The 20940-nt window shown below is 45.8% G+C and overlaps 1 protein-coding gene across 2 annotated transcripts in view; it reads right to left on the bottom strand.

Annotated features, from left to right (window-relative positions):
- Positions 1-7491: 7491 nt before the first annotated feature.
- The window catches only part of LOC115137267 (RING finger protein 24-like), a 62210-nt gene continuing 48761 nt past the window's right edge, over positions 7492-20940 (bottom strand). For both annotated transcript variants that reach the window (XM_029673476.2, XM_029673475.2), the window contains exons 5-6: positions 15832-15911; positions 7492-13395 (exon numbers count right to left, since the gene is read on the bottom strand). In XM_029673476.2, the coding sequence (XP_029529336.1) occupies positions 13245-13395; positions 15832-15911 (231 nt within the window). In that variant the 3' untranslated portion in view covers positions 7492-13244. The remainder of the gene's footprint in view (positions 13396-15831; positions 15912-20940) is intronic.

Here is a 20940-nt window from a genome sequence, read left to right as displayed (position 1 = left end):
TTGGTCAGTAGGGCAAAGGGAAACAACAACACCGTATGGACTGGGAGAGGCCAGTTGGTCAGTAGGGCAAAGGGAAACAACAACACAGTATGGACTGGGAGAGGCCAGTTGGTCAGTAGGGCAAAGGGAAACAACAACACAGTATGGACTGGGAGAGGCCAGTTGGTCAGTAGGGCAAAGGGAAACAACAACACAGTATGGACTGGGAGAGGTCAGTAGGGCAAAGGGAAACAACAACACCGTATGGACTGGGAGAGGCCAGTTGGTCAGTAGGGCAAAGGGAAACAACAACACCGTATGGACTGGGAGAGGCCAGTTGGTCAGTAGGGCAAAGGGAAACAACAACACAGTATGGACTGGGAGAGGCCAGTTGGTCAGTAGGGCAAAGGGAAACAACAACACAGTATGGACTGGGAGAGGTCAGTAGGGCAAAGGGAAACAACAACACAGTATGGACTGGGAGAGGCCAGTTGGTCAGTAGGGCAAAGGGAAACAACAACACAGTATGGACTGGGAGAGGCCAGTTGGTCAGTAGGGCAAAGGGAAACAACAACACCGTATGGACTGGGAGAGGCCAGTTGGTCAGTAGGGCAAAGGGAAACAACAACACCGTATGGACTGGGAGAGGCCAGTTGGTCAGTAGGGCAAAGGGAAACAACAACACCGTATGGACTGGGAGAGGCCAGTTGGTCAGTAGGGCAAAGGGAAACAACAACACCGTATGGACTGGGAGAGGCCAGTTGGTCAGTAGGGCAAAGGGAAACAACAACACAGTATGGACTGGGAGAGGCCAGTTGGTCAGTAGGGCAAAGGGAAACAACAACACAGTATGGACTGGGAGAGGCCAGTTGGTCAGTAGGGCAAAGGGAAACAACAACACAGTATGGACTGGGAGAGGCCAGTTGGTCAGTAGGGCAAAGGGAAACAACAACACAGTATGGACTGGAAGAGGCCAGTTGGTCAGTAGGGCAAAGGGAAACAACAACACAGTATGGACTGGGAGAGGCCAGTTGGTCAGTAGGGCAAAGGGAAACAACAACACCGTATGGACTGGGAGAGGCCAGTTGGTCAGTAGGGCAAAGGGAAACAACAACACCGTATGGACTGGGAGAGGCCAGTTGGTCAGTAGGGCAAAGGGAAACAACAACACCGTATGGACTGGGAGAGGCCAGTTGGTCAGTAGGGCAAAGGAAACAACAACACCGTATGGACTGGGAGAGGCCAGTTGGTCAGTAGGGCAAAGGGAAACAACAACACCGTATGGACTGGGAGAGGCCAGTTGGTCAGTAGGGCAAAGGGAAACAACAACACAGTATGGACTGGGAGAGGCCAGTTGGTCAGTAGGGCAAAGGGAAACAACAACACAGTATGGACTGGGAGAGGTCAGTAGGGCAAAGGGAAACAACAACACAGTATGGACTGGGAGAGGCCAGTTGGTCAGTAGGGCAAAGGGAAACAACAACACAGTATGGACTGGGAGAGGCCAGTTGGTCAGTAGGGCAAAGGGAAACAACAACACAGTATGGACTGGGAGAGGCCAGTTGGTCAGTAGGGCAAAGGGAAACAACAACACAGTATGGACTGGGAGAGGCCAGTTGTTCAGTAGGGCAAAGGGAAACAACAACACAGTATGGACTGGGAGAGGCCAGTTGGTCAGTAGGGCAAAGGAAAACAACAACACAGTATGGACTGGGAGAGGCCAGTTGGCCAGTAGGGCAAAGGGAAACAACAACACAGTATGGACTGGGAGAGGCCAGTTGGTCAGTAGGGCAAAGGGAAACAACAACACAGTATGGACTGGGAGAGGCCAGTTGGCCAGTAGGGCAAAGGGAAACAACAACACAGTATGGACTGGGAGAGGCCAGTTGGTCAGTAGGGCAAAGGGAAACAACAACACAGTATGGACTGGGAGAGGCCAGTTGGTCAGTAGGGCAAATGGAAACAACAACACAGTATGGACTGGGAGAGGCCAGTTGGCCAGTAGGGCAAAGGGAAACAACAACACAGTATGGACTGGGAGAGGCCAGTTGGTCAGTAGGGCAAAGGGAAACAACAACACAGTATGGACTGGGAGAGGCCAGTTGGTCAGTAGGGCAAAGGGAAACAACAACACAGTATGGACTGGGAGAGGCCAGTTGGTCAGTAGGGCAAAGGCACCTATTCCCTATTTAGTTCACTACTTTTAACCATGGCCCATAGGGGGCCCTCAACTGCTGAAGACCGGTCAAGGTCGTTAGGCTCCCACCCATGGTGCAGAGGTTGCACGTGATGTGTGGCCCCTGGTCTGCTTTTGATATATTCTTCACCTTTCAGACCAACCCACTGACACACAAACACACACACACACACACACGTGCCAACTCCATCACGTGACAAGACAAATGGACACCAGCTCTGCCCCAGCTGTACAGAGAAGTCATGAATGGCCGTACTATTTGATTTGTGGCCCAGAGGGCTCCAGTGAAGGCCAAGTATGTGTCCCAAATGTCACCCTATTACCTACATAAGAGCCCTGGTCAAAAGTTGTACACTATATAGGGTGACAGTTGGGATGGACAAACACTGGAACAGGATTTACTATTGATAGTCATCACTGCTGACCAGAGTGTGTGGAATATACCAAGTCCAGATGTGGGTATTACTTGTATACCACTGCTGTAAAAGTGGACTGAGCAACAGAGCCTGTGGCTCTATTCATATACTTTTGACAATGGAGCCTTTCTTCCTCGAACCATTTCAGATAACACATTGGTTTCATTACGAAATGTTGACATAGATTTGAGTTGTCATTACACAATATGGAGATCTTATGATTCAATGTCGTCTGAGCCCAATGTGAGCACCACCGCCCTGCTATGTACAATGTCACGGCACGTAAACATGGCTGAATTGCTACCGGCAATTAGCCAATCAAAACATTCACATTTATAATATGTGATTTGTCATCCTCCATTGCTTCAGGCGGTTAACTGTATAACTTTTATTTCTCTGGGGTTTTTGCGTTTGCCTCGTATGAGCTGCTGGCTGAACCAGATCCCTTTCATTTGATTTCAGAACTGAAAATTAACCTTGATTGTCAACGTCAGAAAAAAATGTATTTTCAACGTCATTTTGCTAACTGGAATGCGTGTGTGGGGTGTGTGTGTGAGTCACCGTGTTCTGAATATGGATATTTGGAGTGTGAATTCGAGGTGAGATGCTTTCACTTGCCTGTGATTACAGAAACTCAACAGGCATGGACAAATTGGTCTGAAAACAGGTGTAAAGTGGCAAGGCAATTTCCTTTTTATTTCAGCAAACTGAAGGCGTCCAACCAGGCACTACTTTTAATTTCCTCTCGTGGCCGATTCACATCTGTCTTACATTTTAAAAGCACTTTAGAGTGGTACAGCTCTTAGGGTGGTTCTACACAGGCAGCCCAATTCTGATATTTTGCCCAATTATTGGTCTTTTGACCAGTCTGATCTTTTGCCAACATTTTGGGCAAATAATCCGAGTGGGCTGCGTTAGAGCGCAGATGCAGGCCGCTTTCGTGGTAGCCTGTTTACACCGTACTGAAAGATGGGATTCACAATGGTGAGTGCCGTGTCCAGTCTGGTTTATCCAGGCTAACTTTCTGGGACCAATATCCTTAAAACATACATTAAACGTCTGTGGATTCTTTATAAATTGTCGAATCAAAGCACCAAACTCCTGTTTAGTTCAACAGGTAGTAAGTTAGTGGTGGCACTTCACACCCTAATCGGTCTGTATTTATAAAGGGTCTCAGAGTAGCAGTGCTGATCTAGAGTCATGTCTTCCCTGTCTATGTAACTTTTGTGATTGAAAGTACAAAACTGATCCTAAATCGCTACTCCTGCTCTGAGATGCTCGATACGATGCGTTTGTCCCAAACCAGTAGAGAAGACGATTTTGGCTGATTTCTCGTGATAATCTTAGTCAATCACAGTTTATCCTGTACAACATGATTCTCAGACTCAATACCTTCAATCTAAATACCTTCAACTCTTACCCTACAAGGTCTGGAGCCTGCTGGTTTTCTGTTCTGGTAATTAATTGCACACACCTGGTGTCCCAGGTCTAAAACAGTCCCCAATTAGAGGGGAACGTTGAAAAAATGCAATGGAACTGGCTTTGAGGTCCAGAGTTGAGTTTGAATGATCTAAACCAGCCAATCCTTAATTTCACTCAACACCAGAGAAGGGAACGGTACAGACGCTCTGATTGGCCGAAGCATGTTGAGCGGGAACAGTACAGACACTCTGAGGCCTGTTGTTGCCATGGAGCTCTGAAGTAAGGAAGGTGTGACACCCCACTCATTTTCTCTGGTCTACTTATTGCCCCCGGGGCAAGATATCACACTGGCAAAAAAATCTGGTTGAGCGGGAAGGGACAATAAGTAGACCAGAGCCAACTGTCCCCTCTGTCACATGAGCATGCCAGATATTGGGCGTATTCCTCTGCCCCCAGGCGTCATTGATGCCTGCTAGATCTTACAACGCCAGGAAAGGTATTTTACGTATCAGCTAACCACATATATTACAGCAATCTGTCAGTCGATATACCTAGGATAGGATAAAGTAATCCTTCTCACCCCCTCCCCCCTTAAAAGACCTAGATGCACTATTGTAAAGTGGCTGTTCCACTGGATGTCATAAGGTGAAAGCACCAATTTGTAAGTCGCTCTGGATAAGAGCGTCTGCTAAATGACTTAAATGTAAATGTAGTCGATGACGTGGCACGCAACTATTGGTTGATGCATGCAACGTCTGGGCAGGGGAACGTGACCAATATGGAGGAACTGTGAGCTCACGCGGGAAAAGCATGCTCTCGCGAGAGAGAGAGAGAGAACACCCACCGACACATACAGGAACCTGGAAAAAAATGGTCCAATGGTAAACGGCCCGAGTAAACTTATCAGGTTTGTTTCCATCTATTAGACAAACCATCCCTCCACTTTAAAGTCTGTTACTGTAACAGGAAGGATACAGCACCGATGACAGAATACTCACACCATGCGTTTACCTGTCAGGTTCGGCTATAAACTAAGCAATGTCATTTGGAGTGTTTCTGTTTGTTTGGGGCGGGTCTGCATCTGTAAAAGTTGGTGTTATGCAACTAGTGATGCAGTGTGCGAGCCAAGAGTCTTGATTAGCCACTTGAATACATTTCCACCATTGGTATTATGTCATACCAGAGCTCAATACTACTAATCAAGTTTGAGGCATCTTTGGTCAACTGAGTTCAACAGTACCATGAAAGTGGCTCACCTTTTAGCCAGGTAAATTTCTATGGCAATGAATCCTTCTGAAGTGTCTGAGTCGTGAGTTGAGGACTAATGAAATCAGATCGTTTACCCTCTCGCATAGATTGAGTCATCCCCTTCTTCCTCAAATGAAGTTTAACACAAATGTTTATCTTTTTTAAAACTCACATTTAGTAATGACAGGATGCATCTGAAATTTAAATAATAATACAACTTTTATTGTGTCCCTTTCTGGAAATGTGTCATGCATCTTAACAGCACAGCATCACCAATAGGTGCATAAATGCATCCATAAATCACAAGCAATAACATGTGGATACAGTCTGTAATGACGTTTGTCAATTCTGGGAGGAGTTGAGCAGTTATTTATTCAATTGATTCATACTGGTGGCAGTGGAGGCTGCTGAGGGGAGGACGGCTCATAATAATGGCTGGAATGGAGTCAATGGAATGGTATCAAACATGTGGTTGAAACCATTCCATTGACTCCTTTCCAGCCATTGTTATACGCCGTCCTCCCCTCAGCAGCCTCCACTGACTGGTGGGAAAGGATGATTTCTGGGATCTGTAAAGATGGACTCTGTATCGGCGGCTCGATGGTAAGAGTTGGTGCTCCTGGTTGAGTGGGTGTGTCAGGTCAGTGGCAGTTCTCGCTCCTGCCCCCACTACTCTCCCCAAGAACGGCGCTTCCATGTTCTTGAGATGAGCTCCACTGATGCACAGTCAAACTTTTGTATGATTTAATACAATTATTTAAATCGATAAGGTTGGGGAGAAAAATGTACAAAGACGGCATGGGGAGAAGTAATAAAATAAAGGCTGCACTTCGAAAAGCCTCTCACACCATATCTTGCAAGTTCAGCCGGCCATGTCTTCTTTCATTTTGATTTCGGCACAAATGAAAATGTTGCAATAACTCGCCCATGGATTGATGTTACATCATTGTCTCAATGAAGAGTTCGGTGTTGGACTATCCACGTGCGGCATGCATGCGCAATTACAAACCTGCTAGTTAGCGGCAGGCAGGAAAGCAATATCCACCGTTGTAGTACGGATGAAGCCTGAAGTTAACTGAAGCTGGCTAGCTGTAGAAAACCCAGAGTAGATCTACACTGAACGAACATGTAAAGTGTTGGTCCCATGTTTCACGAGCTGGAATAAGATCCCAGAAATGTTCCATATGCACAAAAAGCTTATTTCTCTCAAATGTTGTGCACAAATAAATTGCCTCGGTTGTTGTAGAGAATTTGGTAGTAAGTCCAACCGCAGGCCACGTGTATGGCGCCGTGTGGGCGAACGGTTTGCTGATGACAATGTTGTGAACAGAGTGCCCCATGGTGGCGGTGGGGTTATCGTATGGACAGGCATAAGCGATGGACAATAAACACAATTGCATTTTATCGATGGCAATTTGAATGCACATAGATACCGTGACGAGATCCAGAGGCCCATTGTTGTGCCATTCATCTGCTGCCATCACCTCTTATCTCAGCATGGTAATGTAAGGCCCCATGTCACAAGGATCTGTACACGATTCCTGGAATCTGAAAATGTCCCAGTTCTTCCATGGCCTGCATACTCAGGCATGTCACCATTGAGCATGTTTGGGATGATCTGGATCGACGTCTTCCGACAGCGTGTTCCAGTTCCCGACAATATCTAGCAACTTTGCACAGCCATTGAAGAGGAGTGGGACAACATTCCACATGCCACAAGTCTATGCGAAGATGTCACACTGCACAAGGCAAATGGTCACACCAGCTACTGACTGGTTCTGATCCACACCCCATTTTGTAATAAAAAATAAAAAAGTTGTGACCAACAGTTGCATATCTGTATTCCCAGTCATGTGAAATCCACAGATTTGGGCCTAATTTATTTATTTCAATTGACTGATTTCCTTATGTGAACTGTAACTCAAATCTTTGAAACGGTATATATTTTAGTTCATTATAGCTTCCTTCCTAGTATACCCCTCAGGCGTAATAGCACATGTTCAGGATCATTGCGATCTGGCTAACTATTTGACATACCTTCCTGTGCAGTACAATGTTAAAAGTCGCAATCTGGGATTGGAGTGGTTCTATTTCAACAGCCCCAACCCTCAGCTGTTTACAAAACATGTGGCAGGGACCTACTGCTGTTTGAATCCCATATTGCCCCTTTAAGGATGCTGCTACAACCATGTAAAAGGAACTTTACTAATAAAGCATAGCAAGCTGTCATTATTTCCAAAATGTGGTCATTTTATTTACAGTTCAAGTCAGTCACATGCAACATTTTTATTAATGAATAAAACAGAATTAGCAAAAGAAATGCATTCATTATTTTTTTCCTCCAAAATGTCAATTAAATATACAAAAATAGAGCTTACAAATACTGTACAGCAAATTTCTCCAAAAATATTCTGCTGCAGAATTCTTAATTGTATAAACAATGTTATCTCAGGGTAGGATGGGTAGACCCATGGAGGGTAGGTTCACCCATCAAGGGAAGAAAGTGTGGGCTGGTGGATGAAGCAGGAGGTTGGGGTAAGAAGGTGGGAGAGGTTATCACAGGGTGGGGTAGGTTGACCCATTGAAGAATGTGGTGGCGATTGGATAAAGTGGGTTAGGGGCGAGACAGTGGATGTACTTGAGGAAGGGAGAGAAGGGGGAGGGTGGGGGACACCCCAAGAGCTATACATTGAATAAATAGACACCATACACAACATTGAGAGGCAGTGACATGTGTTATTGAGGCCCAAGCGGCCAATTTACACAGCGTTGACCTTGAGGTCCGACTCACAAAATGGCTGCCAACAGCCAGATGGTTGATTTTAAAAAAGTGTTTCACTTGCCATTGAAAAAATGTCTACTTAAGGGAGTGGCTCTACTATAGACACCAATGTGATCGCAGCTTGGTCTGGTCTACTTAGTTCATTGGCTTCCATTGAAACAGAAAGAAATAAGGAGTGGGATGTTCCTGTCTCTGGGTATACTTTCTGAGATAAAAGCACCTTATAGAAAGGATATGCGATAAGGGGCCCGTTATTACACATTTTGGTTGCTGACAAAGAGCCTCACTTTCCTCTCAGTAATTCATGATATTGAAGCAAGTACATCATAGTCCTTTAATATTACAGCCCAATAGCCTGGCGTTCTCTGGAACAGTGCTGACATCAATGGAGGTTACGGTGGGGTGAGTCATCACTAAATTCATCAACCGTCCGAAATCCCAATGTTTTTCAAATAGATTTGGCCTGGTACTTTCCGCAGTAATAACTCATAGATGATGGGTGATTATTCACTATGAATATACACATGATTCCTTCCTCTCGCAGAAGGGCCTCGAACTGCCTGCTGTTATGGCACTTGACCGTGGCTACATGCTTTCCAGGAGAGAACCTAGAACCATGTCTGGTCTGAGAAGAGTGGGGGAAGGATTAGGGAGTTACACAGGAAGAAATTATGGGGTATAATAGATGAGTTCTCTTCTGACCTTCAACTCTCATTTGAAAGAAGACATTACAAAATGTCTGGAATTGTTGCAATTCTCAGATGGGTAAATGGCAGTTATAAGTGCTCAGATGCAGTGTTTTCAATGGAAGAATTATCCTCAACTATTCGTTGTGTTAGATTCTGGGTTAAACTTGGAACATTGCTATCCTAGAGACTGGGTTTTACATCAGAAGTGAATGGTTATCTGTAGGATCCAGATGGCTTTGGAATGTGCTAGGTGGATGGGAAGAAGTCACAGGATTGCTAGAGGGGATACGGGTGAAGATCTTTGGATTAGGCATCAAGGTGGGGGTCAGATCAGATCCCCTTGAGGGAGAAATTATGGTTTATTACCCTATCACTTCGTCTTCCTGTCAAACCATAAAAGATGTAAGGATTGGAGAAAAGGAGGAGTGCCTAAATTGGAGAATATATATATATATATATACACACGTGTGGTGGTGGAAACATGTGTTTGTCTGAATGCAGCTGTATGGAGCCTCTCGGCAGAATAAACTTGGTTAAGCTTTCAGTGTCCGTTGAGTGTTTTTACTCTGAATTAGAACCTAACAGGTGCACAATGCACACCCCCTCTACAGTAAAAAAGTGTTTATGCAGTATGTCGTCCTACCAACACTACTACTCTCTATGTACAATTACAAAATGGTGAAATCGGTTGCAAGTGCAGCTGCCATTTCATCGCATGCTTTTCACATTATCGGTCTCCTCTCCACCCAGTCCTATCGTTAAATCTCCCTCTAAACCGTCAATTCAGAGACAACCACACATAGTAGAGGACGAAGCGTCAAGACTTGCTGTGTTCTTGTTGGCTGTCTGTAACAATATCGGAGTCTTAAGGGAATAAGAAAGTGCTGGGGCTAGTTGTCAAAAGATAAACTTCGGACCAGTCAAACTTTGGAGTTCTGAGATTAATATCAGAGTTGAAGTCTCTTTGTACAAAGATGTGTGTTATATACCTATATTTGAGTTATATACAGAAAGGGTGTCACGTCCATTGCATCCTGTGTAGCTCATTTTTGTGTGTAGCCACAAAGAAGAACCAAGAAGAGGCCAACAGGTACCGAAGCGACCCGCACATACAAGTAACGCCGGGAGCCTTCAATAAAAAGGTTATGGTTTTTCTCATTCCACATTCAACCACGGACTGGTGTCTCTTCAAACAAATAGCCAAAATGAACACACAGTAAGTAAAGCACAAGTTAAAAAAAATATATACAATAATCACAATTGTCATCCTCCTCCCTCAAATACAATAGATATTATTGGGCGAAGTGGGAGGGAGACATTGTTTCTGATATTGGCAAGAAATAATGTCCTCCTATTCTTTTCACCAGCTAGCTGGGCTAACATTCCCCTCTGTTGTTGTACGAAGGTAAAGCCAGTGGACACAGAACATTTAGTTAAAATAGACTTGGTGTTCTTAACACCTAGAATTCTAAGAAGACACAAGCGCAGTGGTTCTAGAGCTGGGCCTGATGCTCGGGACACTGAAATAGCCCGGGTTCCTGAAAAGGTACAACCACTTAAGAGGGAAGAACCGAATCGACCCTGTTAGGACAGACCAGCCTTTCTTATAAATAAAGTTGAATTTAACACCATTATTATGACCAATCACCTAGATCTAGTCTGTGACCAGTGACACAAGCTGACCCCTGACCTATGGGACACCGTTTCCCCTCTGTTCCAAAATATCACACAGCACTTTTACTACAGTGATGCAACAAAGCACCAGGGTAGAGGGGTTAGTGTGCGTGTGTATATCGGGGAACAAAACGCCAGTGTGGAGAGAGCGATTGGGGAAAGCGCTAGAATGAGCCTGCTGTTCTCTACGACTGCTAACCAGGACCTATACCAGCTCAATGACATCTGCTGGAAACGTACGTATGTGTGTTGACCGATATGAGTGCTGCCAGAATTTGAACTAGATAATTAGCCTATATCTCCCATAGCCTAATTAGCTCAACGCTAAGCTAAAGCTAAATAGCGTTAAGTAGTTACTAATCCCAGAAGCAGCTTTGAGTCGTTGACTGAATTGAGAAGGAAGTGAAAGTGCGGGTGGTCCTGCTCTTTCAGTGCTGAGTAAAAGACCATGCGTCTTTCTGCCATATGTCATGCTACATCCGTAACGGCTAGCAAACAAGAGATGAGGTTTGCTGCCTAGTTTGCGTAGAGTCACAACTTGATCGATTTCACCAAGCCTTTCACGCTCCAAGGCAGTGCTGTGTCACCCTGTAGTGTTCACTACCATCATAGTGTCAAAAGTTTGATAAAAACAAAATGGAAATAAAATGAATTGAGCAAATTTGTCTGGTTTGATACTTTCATGTATAGCAGTCAAAATGCAACAATGCCTTAGCACAGGGTTTCTTAAACTACTGTGTGGGTTGGGGCCCTGGGCATGTCAGGTGGGTTGCGAGTTGTGGGAAAACATCTATAATCACGCACTATTTATTCTTCATTTGGGTTGTTGGAGGACATTTTGGGTCAGGGGAGGACGATCAATTTCTAAATTTGGTTCTCGAGCTGGAAAAGTTTAAGAACCACCACTGCCTCAGTGGACCAGTGTTTGTTCTAGGTTTCGTAAAGATTAGCGTATAGAATATATGATTCTAGACTTAATCACATCGGAGACAATATGGAATATAATCATATTGGCATTATATCAAGTACTCTAGTTTACTATGTAGTGTGTAGATTGGGCTAGTTGTTTTAGACTACCATCAGGCTAAACGTCATTCAAACTCAAACCCGAGGACGGCAAGAGAGGAATGCATTTTTAACTGTATAAAACCAAAAAAGGAATCTTCCAGCTATGCGTTTTCATAGCGCTCCGTTGCCACAAGCTGAATGAGTAATGCTTTGGGAGCACTGTGGGCTCGGGAGGGGCTCAGTCTTCTCTTATGTAACAATAACGGAGGCATCTGATTGGATGTTGGCTCTAGGGGTGCCATGGGCTCTGGGTGTTGGGTTTCTCTTACTTCCTGATCGCCAGTCCACAGGACGTGACAGAGGCCAGGACCCCTCCACAGTTTGTGTCGGGTGTGTGTGTGTCTGTCTGTGTGTGTGGGACACACACGGGGGGCTCTATGTTTACACTAGAGAATACTACTATTTTATTTTGATTCTACCCTCAAAACCTCATTGTGAAAAATCTTTCAATGAGAATACGAACACGGCATTGTTGCGTTTTAACAATTAGTTCACATTTCCCCCCCCCAACAGAATAGTAACTATTGGCTTTTTCTGAAATGAGATGCAGACCGTGACAGTGGCCACATAACCTTTTTGTAACACACACACACACAGGTAGTGTCCCAAATGGCACCCTATTACTTAAATAGTGCACTTTTTAGAGAATAGGGTGCCATTTGGGAACGCTGACACTGAGGTGTGCAGTGAGTAACAAACTGTACAACCTTCATATGCAAGAGGGGACGCAGAGTCCGATGCACACTGGTGAATCAGTCGGGTCACAACCCCACATTCACACCCATCCTCTCTTAATTCACACCAAGTACTGAAGTGATCCTCCCTTCCCTCTCTCACACACACACACCTCCAATATCCACTTCTGTATGTGTGTGAGAGAGGGTGGATCAGGCCACAGAATTCTTCCCATGAGTATCCTGACATTAATTCATTTGGAGGCTACTGTCCCTTTAAGATATCCCCCCCCCAAAAAAAACAGTATCCACTCAACTAAAAAATTAACTCACGTGGCTCTGTATGTACACACACAAAAAAGTTAATTGAAATAATAAAATATAACCTTGTTGCTACTACAACCTCCTCACAAGCGTTCAATTTTTAAAGTGCTTGTAGAAAAAAAAAATACTAAGGTTTAGTCGTTAAAAAGAAAACTAAACGATGACGCCATTTTCATTTCAACATGTTGTAGTTGTTGGTTTTCGTGCCTCTTACTCGTCACGCGCTGGTGTCCCCAGAAAAGTGCTTTGGTTGTGAAACGGTCAGAATAGTGACCACGGCTGTGTCCCAAAAAAAAAAAGAGATTGTCAGTAAAGAATCGTTATTACAAAAAAATCCTTATGGGAATCCACCAAGGCAGAGAGATGAGAGGAGATGCAGCAGATTCACTTCTTCGTCACCGTGAGTCTCTGTCCGCACCGTAACACTGTTGTGTTTCTGCCCAGTCTCTTAATCACATATAAAACGCCTCGATCATCCCTTCAGCGTCATTGCGCAAAATGGTACGCGGCATCATCTGGATATGTGTGCAACAAAAGTTCAACCTTCACCTTCTTCTACCATCTCTGTCAAGCCGTCTACGCAAAGAATTTGATGCATACGTCCGATGATGCAAGGCTAACACAGCGTTCCATTGGAAATGAATGTACTTCTGGTGTACCAAAAATGCAATGACGCTGCCTGTGTGATCGAGGTATATGTGTACTTGTACAGGTGTGTGTGTGTGTGTGTGTGTGTGTGTGTGTGTGTGTGCGCGCGCACTGCAGTCTGCGCTACACCAGGTTTTCCATGCCTGGCAGGGGCTGCTGTATGGGCACGGTGACGGTAACGTCGATGGTGTTGCCCGCCTGCTGGGCAAGCTGCAGGACGGGCATGTTGCACAGCGGGCACACCTTCCTCACCTCCAGCCACTTAATGAGGCACCTGGTAGAGCGAGAGAGACCAATGGGGGGGAGAACAGAGAGGGGTGGGGGAGTGAGGGAGAAGAACAGGGAGAGAGGGGGGGATAGAGGATGGTGAGGGATGGAGAGAGACAAGATTGTTCATTTTTAAGGTAATTTAGCAGACACTCTTATCCAGAGCGAATTACATGAGCAATTAGGGTTAAGTGCCTTGCTCAAGGGGCACATCGACAGATTGTTCACCTAGTCGGCTCAGGGAGTCAAACCAGCAACCTTTCAGTCACTTACCCAACTCTCTTAACCCTTAGGCTTAAGTCATCACTTGCAAATGTGGGTGACACTAACATCGGCTAGACTATGAGTGTACCTGTGTGGGTGTTTCTAGTGTTGTCTCTCTAAAACACTAGGCCTCTCAGTACAGCTCTTTGACTGCTGCAACCGATCCAGCTATTCTATTTCTGACTGCTCACAAAGTGCTAGCACTGGGAGACCAGGGGGCTTATTCCACAGGGCAGACTGTTCCGCATAGCAGCTAGAAATAGCTCGGTAACTGTATAATACAAATTGAATGTGTGTGTTCTGTCTACCTGTTCTGTGTGTTCCATTTCTATCTGCAGCCATCTACCATCCCTACACGTTCAGCCCTACTGAATAAGGATGCTCTGCGCTATGCATTGTTAACGGATCGGACAGCGAGACTACAGCGCGAGACAGTACAGTAGGTTGATGGGGCCTAGACTAGGGTGTGCGTCCCGAATGGCACGATATAGTGCACTAAATAGGGAATAGGGTGCAAAATGTATGCACCCCTAAACAGGGAATGGAGCACTAAAGAGGGAATAGGGTGCCATTTGGGAAGCACAACTAGAGCTTCTGCCCATGACTCAGTCAGAAGTAAGTGGGGGCGGTGTGGCGTGTTCGTTGCTACTTAATTATTGACAGTGGGGCTGGCAGTTCTATTTTGGTACACTCTGGTCCTACAGGGTTGGGAAGGGACTCACACACAGGAGTGAAGGGGGAGAGGGACTGTGCTTCCTTCCCACGGTCACCTACTAGAGGGGTGCATTCAACCCCTGTGAGGTTTATACATCTTCTGCTCTCTAGTGCCATCTAGTTCTCTCTGCAGTCCCAGAGGGCCACACACACACACAGCGGAGTGTGTTGACAGGCAAGTCAGTGTGTTGTGATTGAGTGGGCCTCGCCCCAGCTCCTGACACGTAGTAAAAACTAGGCTGAGGCTCAAACAGCCCAATTTAAATTGTCATGCTGGTGGGAGGAAACTCATTTGGCCCCAGGCCACCAGAGACTTCCAATCCATCAAGCGCTGCATTGTGTTCCCTCTCACTTGCTCTCGGTCGGTAGTTTCCTTTCCTCATAATCTCTCTCCATTGCATTCATCTCACCCCCCCCCCACCACTTTCACGGATTTCTTCAGTCTTTCACTCTGTTGCCGTGTGCTGGGTTGCTCTACTAAGAGACCTTGGGCGGGTCCTTTAGATAGCGGTGAAGAAATGGCAGTAAAGGGACCATCACTTCTGCAGCCGAATCATAACATGTTTGACTTGGTGTGAGGAAGGGCCCGGTCCACAATATTGGGACCACTTTGCCCCTCAACAGAAGTTACGGTTATTGTGCAACTGGGGCTGAGTGAGTTGGAATCACTGGACTTACTGTGTTGACGGTAAGCACTCTGTGTGAGGAGGACGTCCACCATTTTGGATCCACTTTGCCCCTCATGCTTATCAACAACAGACCAATATCATTGTTATTGTGCGACTGGGCTGAGTACAGTGGGTGTGTGAATTAGACTAGGATGAGTGAGTTGGAATCACAGTTAGGATGGGAAAGGTGCTCTGTGTACCATTCTGGGTCTAGTTGGACCCACATGCTCATCATCAACGGAACTTGTTATTGTGTGCGAATAGGGCTGCATACAGCGTGTGTGTGTGTGTGTGTGTATTAGACTGGGCGAGCTGGAATCACTGTGTGGATGTAACTTTGTGCAAGGAGGCGGGAGGCACCATTTTGGGTCCGCTTAGCTATATATGCTCATCAACAGAACTTATCCTGCAACTGGGTGATCTTTTAGAAATCGCAGTTTGGATGGGAAAGGTGCTCTGTGTACAGGGTGTGGCTATTAGATTGGGTTATGTAAAATGGGGCTCAACCACACTGTTTAATGTTATTGTGAGACTGGGGCTGAGTGGAAGACAGCCTAGGCTTAGCTGGGCTAGGCCTAACTGGGCTAGGCTCCATCCACAGGCTCTGTGTACAGGGTGTGGCTATTAGATTGGGTTATGTAAAATGGGGCTCAACCACACTGTTTAATGTTATTGTGAGACTGGGGCTGAGTGGAAGACAGCCTAGGCTTAGCTGGGCTAGGCCTAACTGGGCTAGGCTCCATCCACAGGCTCTGTGTACAGGGTGTGGGCATCAGCCGGGCCTCTGGTGTACTTACTTCCTGTGAAAGGCGTGTTTGCACGGGCAAATCCCCAGCTCGTCTTTCTGTTTGAACTCCTCCAAGCACACCGCACATATCTGTTGACACAGACGGAGAGAGATGGGCGGTGGGGGGACAGGGTTAGCAAGGCAGCAAAACAACCACAGTCACTGTAGCTGAAGTTTAAGGAGAGAGAGAGGAGAGATTGAGACAGAACGAGGGAGAAACAGGGCTGTTAGCACTAGCAGGGCAGAAAAACCAAACAACATCAACAGCTTCGAGATAGTGGGTTTTGTATGTACCGTTATGGCAACGCATCAAGTATGACAGACGTCGGTATGTCAAACCAAAACATGCCGGGCATTGCCACAGGAGGGAGCGTCGACACATATATACGATTTGTACACTTCTGGGCCCATATTCCTGAAGCTTCTCAGAGAGTGCTGATCTAGGATCAGATAGTTTTGCCTTTTAGATCATAATGAATAAGACTACATGGACAGGGGAACCTGATCCTAGATCAGCACTCCTACTAGATGCTTTCTGAATGTAGGCCCTGGAACCCGTCACCTCGATATACCACTTCTCATGCCAGACCTCAATATGTGATTTGTCAGGCCTAGAAAGAGTGGCGACACACCTCGAGATCAGACTCCTTGGGCTGGAGAAAGAAGCCTCTCCCTCAAACAGTAGAATGTTGTCATTAAACTGTGACGTTAGAGGGAGCGTTCTGGAGAGTGGAAACAGAAAAGGCCTCTGCACATGGAGTGTTGTAGAAATGCACAGGGGTGTGATCTATATCACAGCCCAACTAAATCAGATACACACACACAATGTCGATTGTGCCCACAACTTCACACAAGTCATTAAAACCAGTTGAAACTAGATCCAGTAAGGGTCTCCTCAGCCCAAACCAGTCTGGCCCAGCTGGGTGCGGTGTACTGTGTGTACTTTCCTGAGTAAAGGTGCCAGCCCAGACCGCTAGGCAAATAGGCCTAAATAAGACCATTAAAAGCTAGTTTTATAGCCTAGTTTGGCCAAGCTGAAGCAAATGCTAGCTGTGTAGTAAGACAAGAGAACACCACAAAGGGAGAGAGAGGTACACTCGCCTGGGTATTTAAAGTCTCTTTTTGTGGAGGGCTGGATTCAATCACTTCTGCATTAGCAATATTGATGCAGGGATCGTTGTTTAGAACTACTACTACATGCTCAGACCTTATTCTGAAAACCTGTAAGCACCCACCTAAGTCACCCAAAGCCAAATCGGCTCTGTTATAGGACACCCCCCCCGGAGAAATTAGTCTATGCATGAGTCTCATGACACCGTATTCCCTATATAGTCCACTACATTGGATTTGAATCGCATGGACCCTGCTCAAAAGTAGTGCACTAAGTAGGGATAAGGGTGTCATTTGGGACGCACCCTGTTCGTACCAGCTGAGCATGTTCGATTGAACAGCGTGCTGAGAGGCAGTGGTTGTGTGTGTGTGTGTTGACAATGACTGGGAGTAGTCTGTTTGTGGCAGTGAGGAAGGATTAGCCCTACTGTCACAATAGGACTATGTGTGGGCTGGGAGAAGAAGAGTGTGTGTGTGGTTTGCATGCGTGTTGGGGTCTGTGATGAAGCATTTAACCCACTGTCACAATAGGTCTGTGTGTGGACCGGGAGATCTTTGTCTGTCTGTCAGTCTGTCAGTGGTCAATGGAGAAGGTACAAGACAACGGTGCTGACAGAGGCAGGATGGAGCTTGTCAGTGCTGCTGTACACACACACACTCCCCATTCAGTGACCTATCACCACTATTGTGTGTGTGTGTGTGTGTGTACATTACTGCCAGTAGTGGTTCCACAATGTTCATGAAGAATCACCCTTTAACTTGTGGCAGAAGAATCAGAATTAGTTGGGTAACATAGATAATTAAGATGTCTTATCTGCATAATATGTTAATATGATATACTTATTAGAATGTATTCTTTCAGACTCTGGTGTTGGCAGTTGCACTTCTTCCCTCAGGCTGGGGCTCAGTCACCTGGGGCCCAGAGAGGGGAGAAGTCAGGCTCGTCTTTCACATGTCCCTGGTGCTATGCAGAATATCAGAAAGGGAAGAGGACAGGAGGGAACATTGTCTTCATATGTGAATGTGTCTTTACCTATTCTAAACCCTGTGAAGGGATGGCGTGATTAATGGAGAACCAATTACTTGCCTCCACAATGTCTGTGCGCCAGTCATTCCTTCCTTTGGCCTTGGGGGAAATAAGGTTTGAGACAACAGATGTGCGGGGTAGTGTCTGGAACCATTGTATATCATCTCTGATGTTGCACTTATCCCTGGATAGTGTATGACCTAGAGGCTCTGTCCCCTCAATCAGCTTGTCCAGGCGTGTGGTCAAGAAGGGGTTTTACTTGAGATGAGAGTATCTGGAGTTGACAATTGATTTATGCCATTGGATGAGTTGGTGTTTTTGTGCTATGAAGTACCAGGAATGAGATCGGAGCCTCGTCTTAGGGGCCAAACTGAACGATAATTTATAGCGAATGCTATCTGGCTACCGGACACTCCTTTCTCATTTAAAAAGTCTCACCTTGTGACCCGTTCCAAACATCTGTTGTTTGTTATGTAGACTAGGGGGTGGATCTTTGCCATAAAAGATCTCAGTAGCCTTTGTGTTGTGGCTCTCAACGAATCTTCTGAGGTTGATTCATCAACCAGCCATCGCTATTGCAAAGCTCTCACTAATAAAGATTCAGTTTAAGTATAACTCTGACTTGTGTGATAAGTTTGTCTCTCCTAATTTCATAATACAGAAATTAACCACCACAAACTCTATCTAGACAAAGATAGTAATGTTGTACCCCAGACATTACAACTGCGTCATTAAGTGCATCCCTATATCGAAGGGTACTTTCAATCCATATCAGTACAACACATGACATCTGTCCTGGGACGACGGCCCAGGAGGCTCACTAAACACTGCACAATGACCTCTATGCGAGTTACTAGGCTAAATTCAAGAATGTGTGTAACATACAGAATAACCTCTAGTGCTGTTTATCCTAGCCATAGAGTTGGATAGAGGTCACATCTTTGCAAATGTGTCCTCTATCCAACTCTATGAGCCTAGCTTTTTGTCTGTGGCCATTTTGGCTACAGTATTACGTCGGGGCAGGACCTACTTCGGAGTGCTACACTTCAAGGACAAAAGGCATACTTCTCCCTTTCTCCCCCCTTTTCAATACAGACTAGCTTGGGGCTGGGGATGAAAAGAGGTACTGCCGGCTAAGCCCTCTAAGGTTTCTCTCTAGGGTGTAGTTAGAGACAAGACACCATCCTCTCGGTTGAGCTCCATTGAACACTAACCCTGGCTCCTTCTCATTCACTAGATCAATGGTGTCAGTTCCTTTCATTGCCCTCTCTTTAACTACGTTGTTACACTAATGGGAGGAGAGGAGAGGAGTGATGAGCTAGGATGGTGTGTGTGAGATACGGCCAAAAACTGCACGTCTCAGCATCACCTCCTCCTGTGTGTGTGTGTGTGTGTGTGTGGTATCTATGCAAGTGAGAGTTAAATCACGGAGATGAGCAGTGCATTACATCTGACAGTTGTGCGCACGATATGGAACAAACTGCACATCTCAGCACTACCTCCTCCTGAGCTCAGTACAGCACACACCCAGGTCTCACAGCGTGTGCGAGTGTACGAGGGCATGTACATGTCTTACAATCACTAGAATAAATTGGTGTGCTGCTGTGCTCAATTCGGGAAAGCAGTCTCTGGATGTAGCCAGGGTTACAATAGCAACCTGCACTGAAAATAGTCTAAGGAGCCTGCTTCCATACAGAGGATCTGAGCCCTGTTGTGCTGCTGCTCCAGTTTCAACCCTGACCTGATCACCTGCTGTGCGCGCGCCTCTCTAAGAACAATCTGGCCTTAATAGCCATGTACTATCCCCACCCAGCACAGCCAGAAGAGGACAGGCCACCCATCAGAGCCTGGTTCCTCTCTAGGTTTCTTCCTAGGGAGTTTTTCCCAGCATTGCTTGCTGTTTGGGGTTTCGGGCTGGGTTTCTATACAGCACTTTGACATCTGCTGATGTGAAAAGGGCTTTAGGCTTTATAAATACATTTGATTGATTTGAGAGTCAGGACATAGGGACACTGGAGACAGCGGTCATCATTTGAGTATTTACGAGACCACTGAGCTCTGTCGCCACGGGAAAAAAACATCCCGACGACTCCAACCACTGCAAATCCTGGAATAGATTTTTATGAAAAGATAGTCACTCCACTCAAGGAGAGGGGGGTGGGCGAGATAGAGAGTCTGACATTGTGAGTGCTCTCTCTATCTTATACTATGTAACTGCTATGTTCATTTTAACTCAAATCATCCAGTTGTAAACAAGTTGTCGCTTTCGATACAAGTATGTACAGCAGTTACACAGTAAGAATATTTACTATTTACATCGCTATTTCGTGCCCATATTGATAAAGCGTCTCAGTGGGAGTGCTGATTTAGTATCAGGTTTGCCTTTCAGATGATAATGAACGAGGAGCGAAGAGAGAGGGTGGAGCAAGTCACGGGTCGAAAGTCCCCTCCCCTTCCGAAACTCAGAAGACGCCAACACCTGCAAAAACGGGATTTGTCCAAATATCCCAAACTACTGTTGCTGGTTATCTACGCATCCCGTACAGTCCCGACAGATTCCACGGTGTCAGTTATGTTTACGTAGATCTGTCCGTCGAGAGATTAGAGGGGGACCTGATCCTACGCTTTATGAAATACTGGCCCTGGCAACAGGCCACCCATTGCTCCTCTTGGTCCACATCCCAGCTTACATAAGACTTACCTTCTTGCTCTCGGAAAAATTGAGCAACACAGACCACTATCCCCATAGCTAGCATTTAAACAAAGCCAGACAGCCTGTGTCTGATTGAAAAACAACCGCTCTGCTCCAAATGCCAACGGCCTCATGAAAATTCATGGCGGCAAATTCATTTATTCAGTCTGGCTCTATTATTACCGTTCCACCTAAAGGTTGCATGGGTTGTTTTCCGTCTGAAGTTTCCCCTGGGTACAGATCTAGTTTCCCCTCCCCCAATCATATACTTAACCATTAGTGGAGAAAAT

The sequence above is a fragment of the Oncorhynchus nerka genome, linkage group LG11, assembly GCF_034236695.1.
Source record: "Oncorhynchus nerka isolate Pitt River linkage group LG11, Oner_Uvic_2.0, whole genome shotgun sequence".
Lineage (NCBI taxonomy): Eukaryota > Metazoa > Chordata > Actinopteri > Salmoniformes > Salmonidae > Oncorhynchus > Oncorhynchus nerka.
The sequence above is the reverse complement of the archived record's forward strand: the minus strand, read 5'-3'. Positions and strand labels throughout refer to the sequence as shown.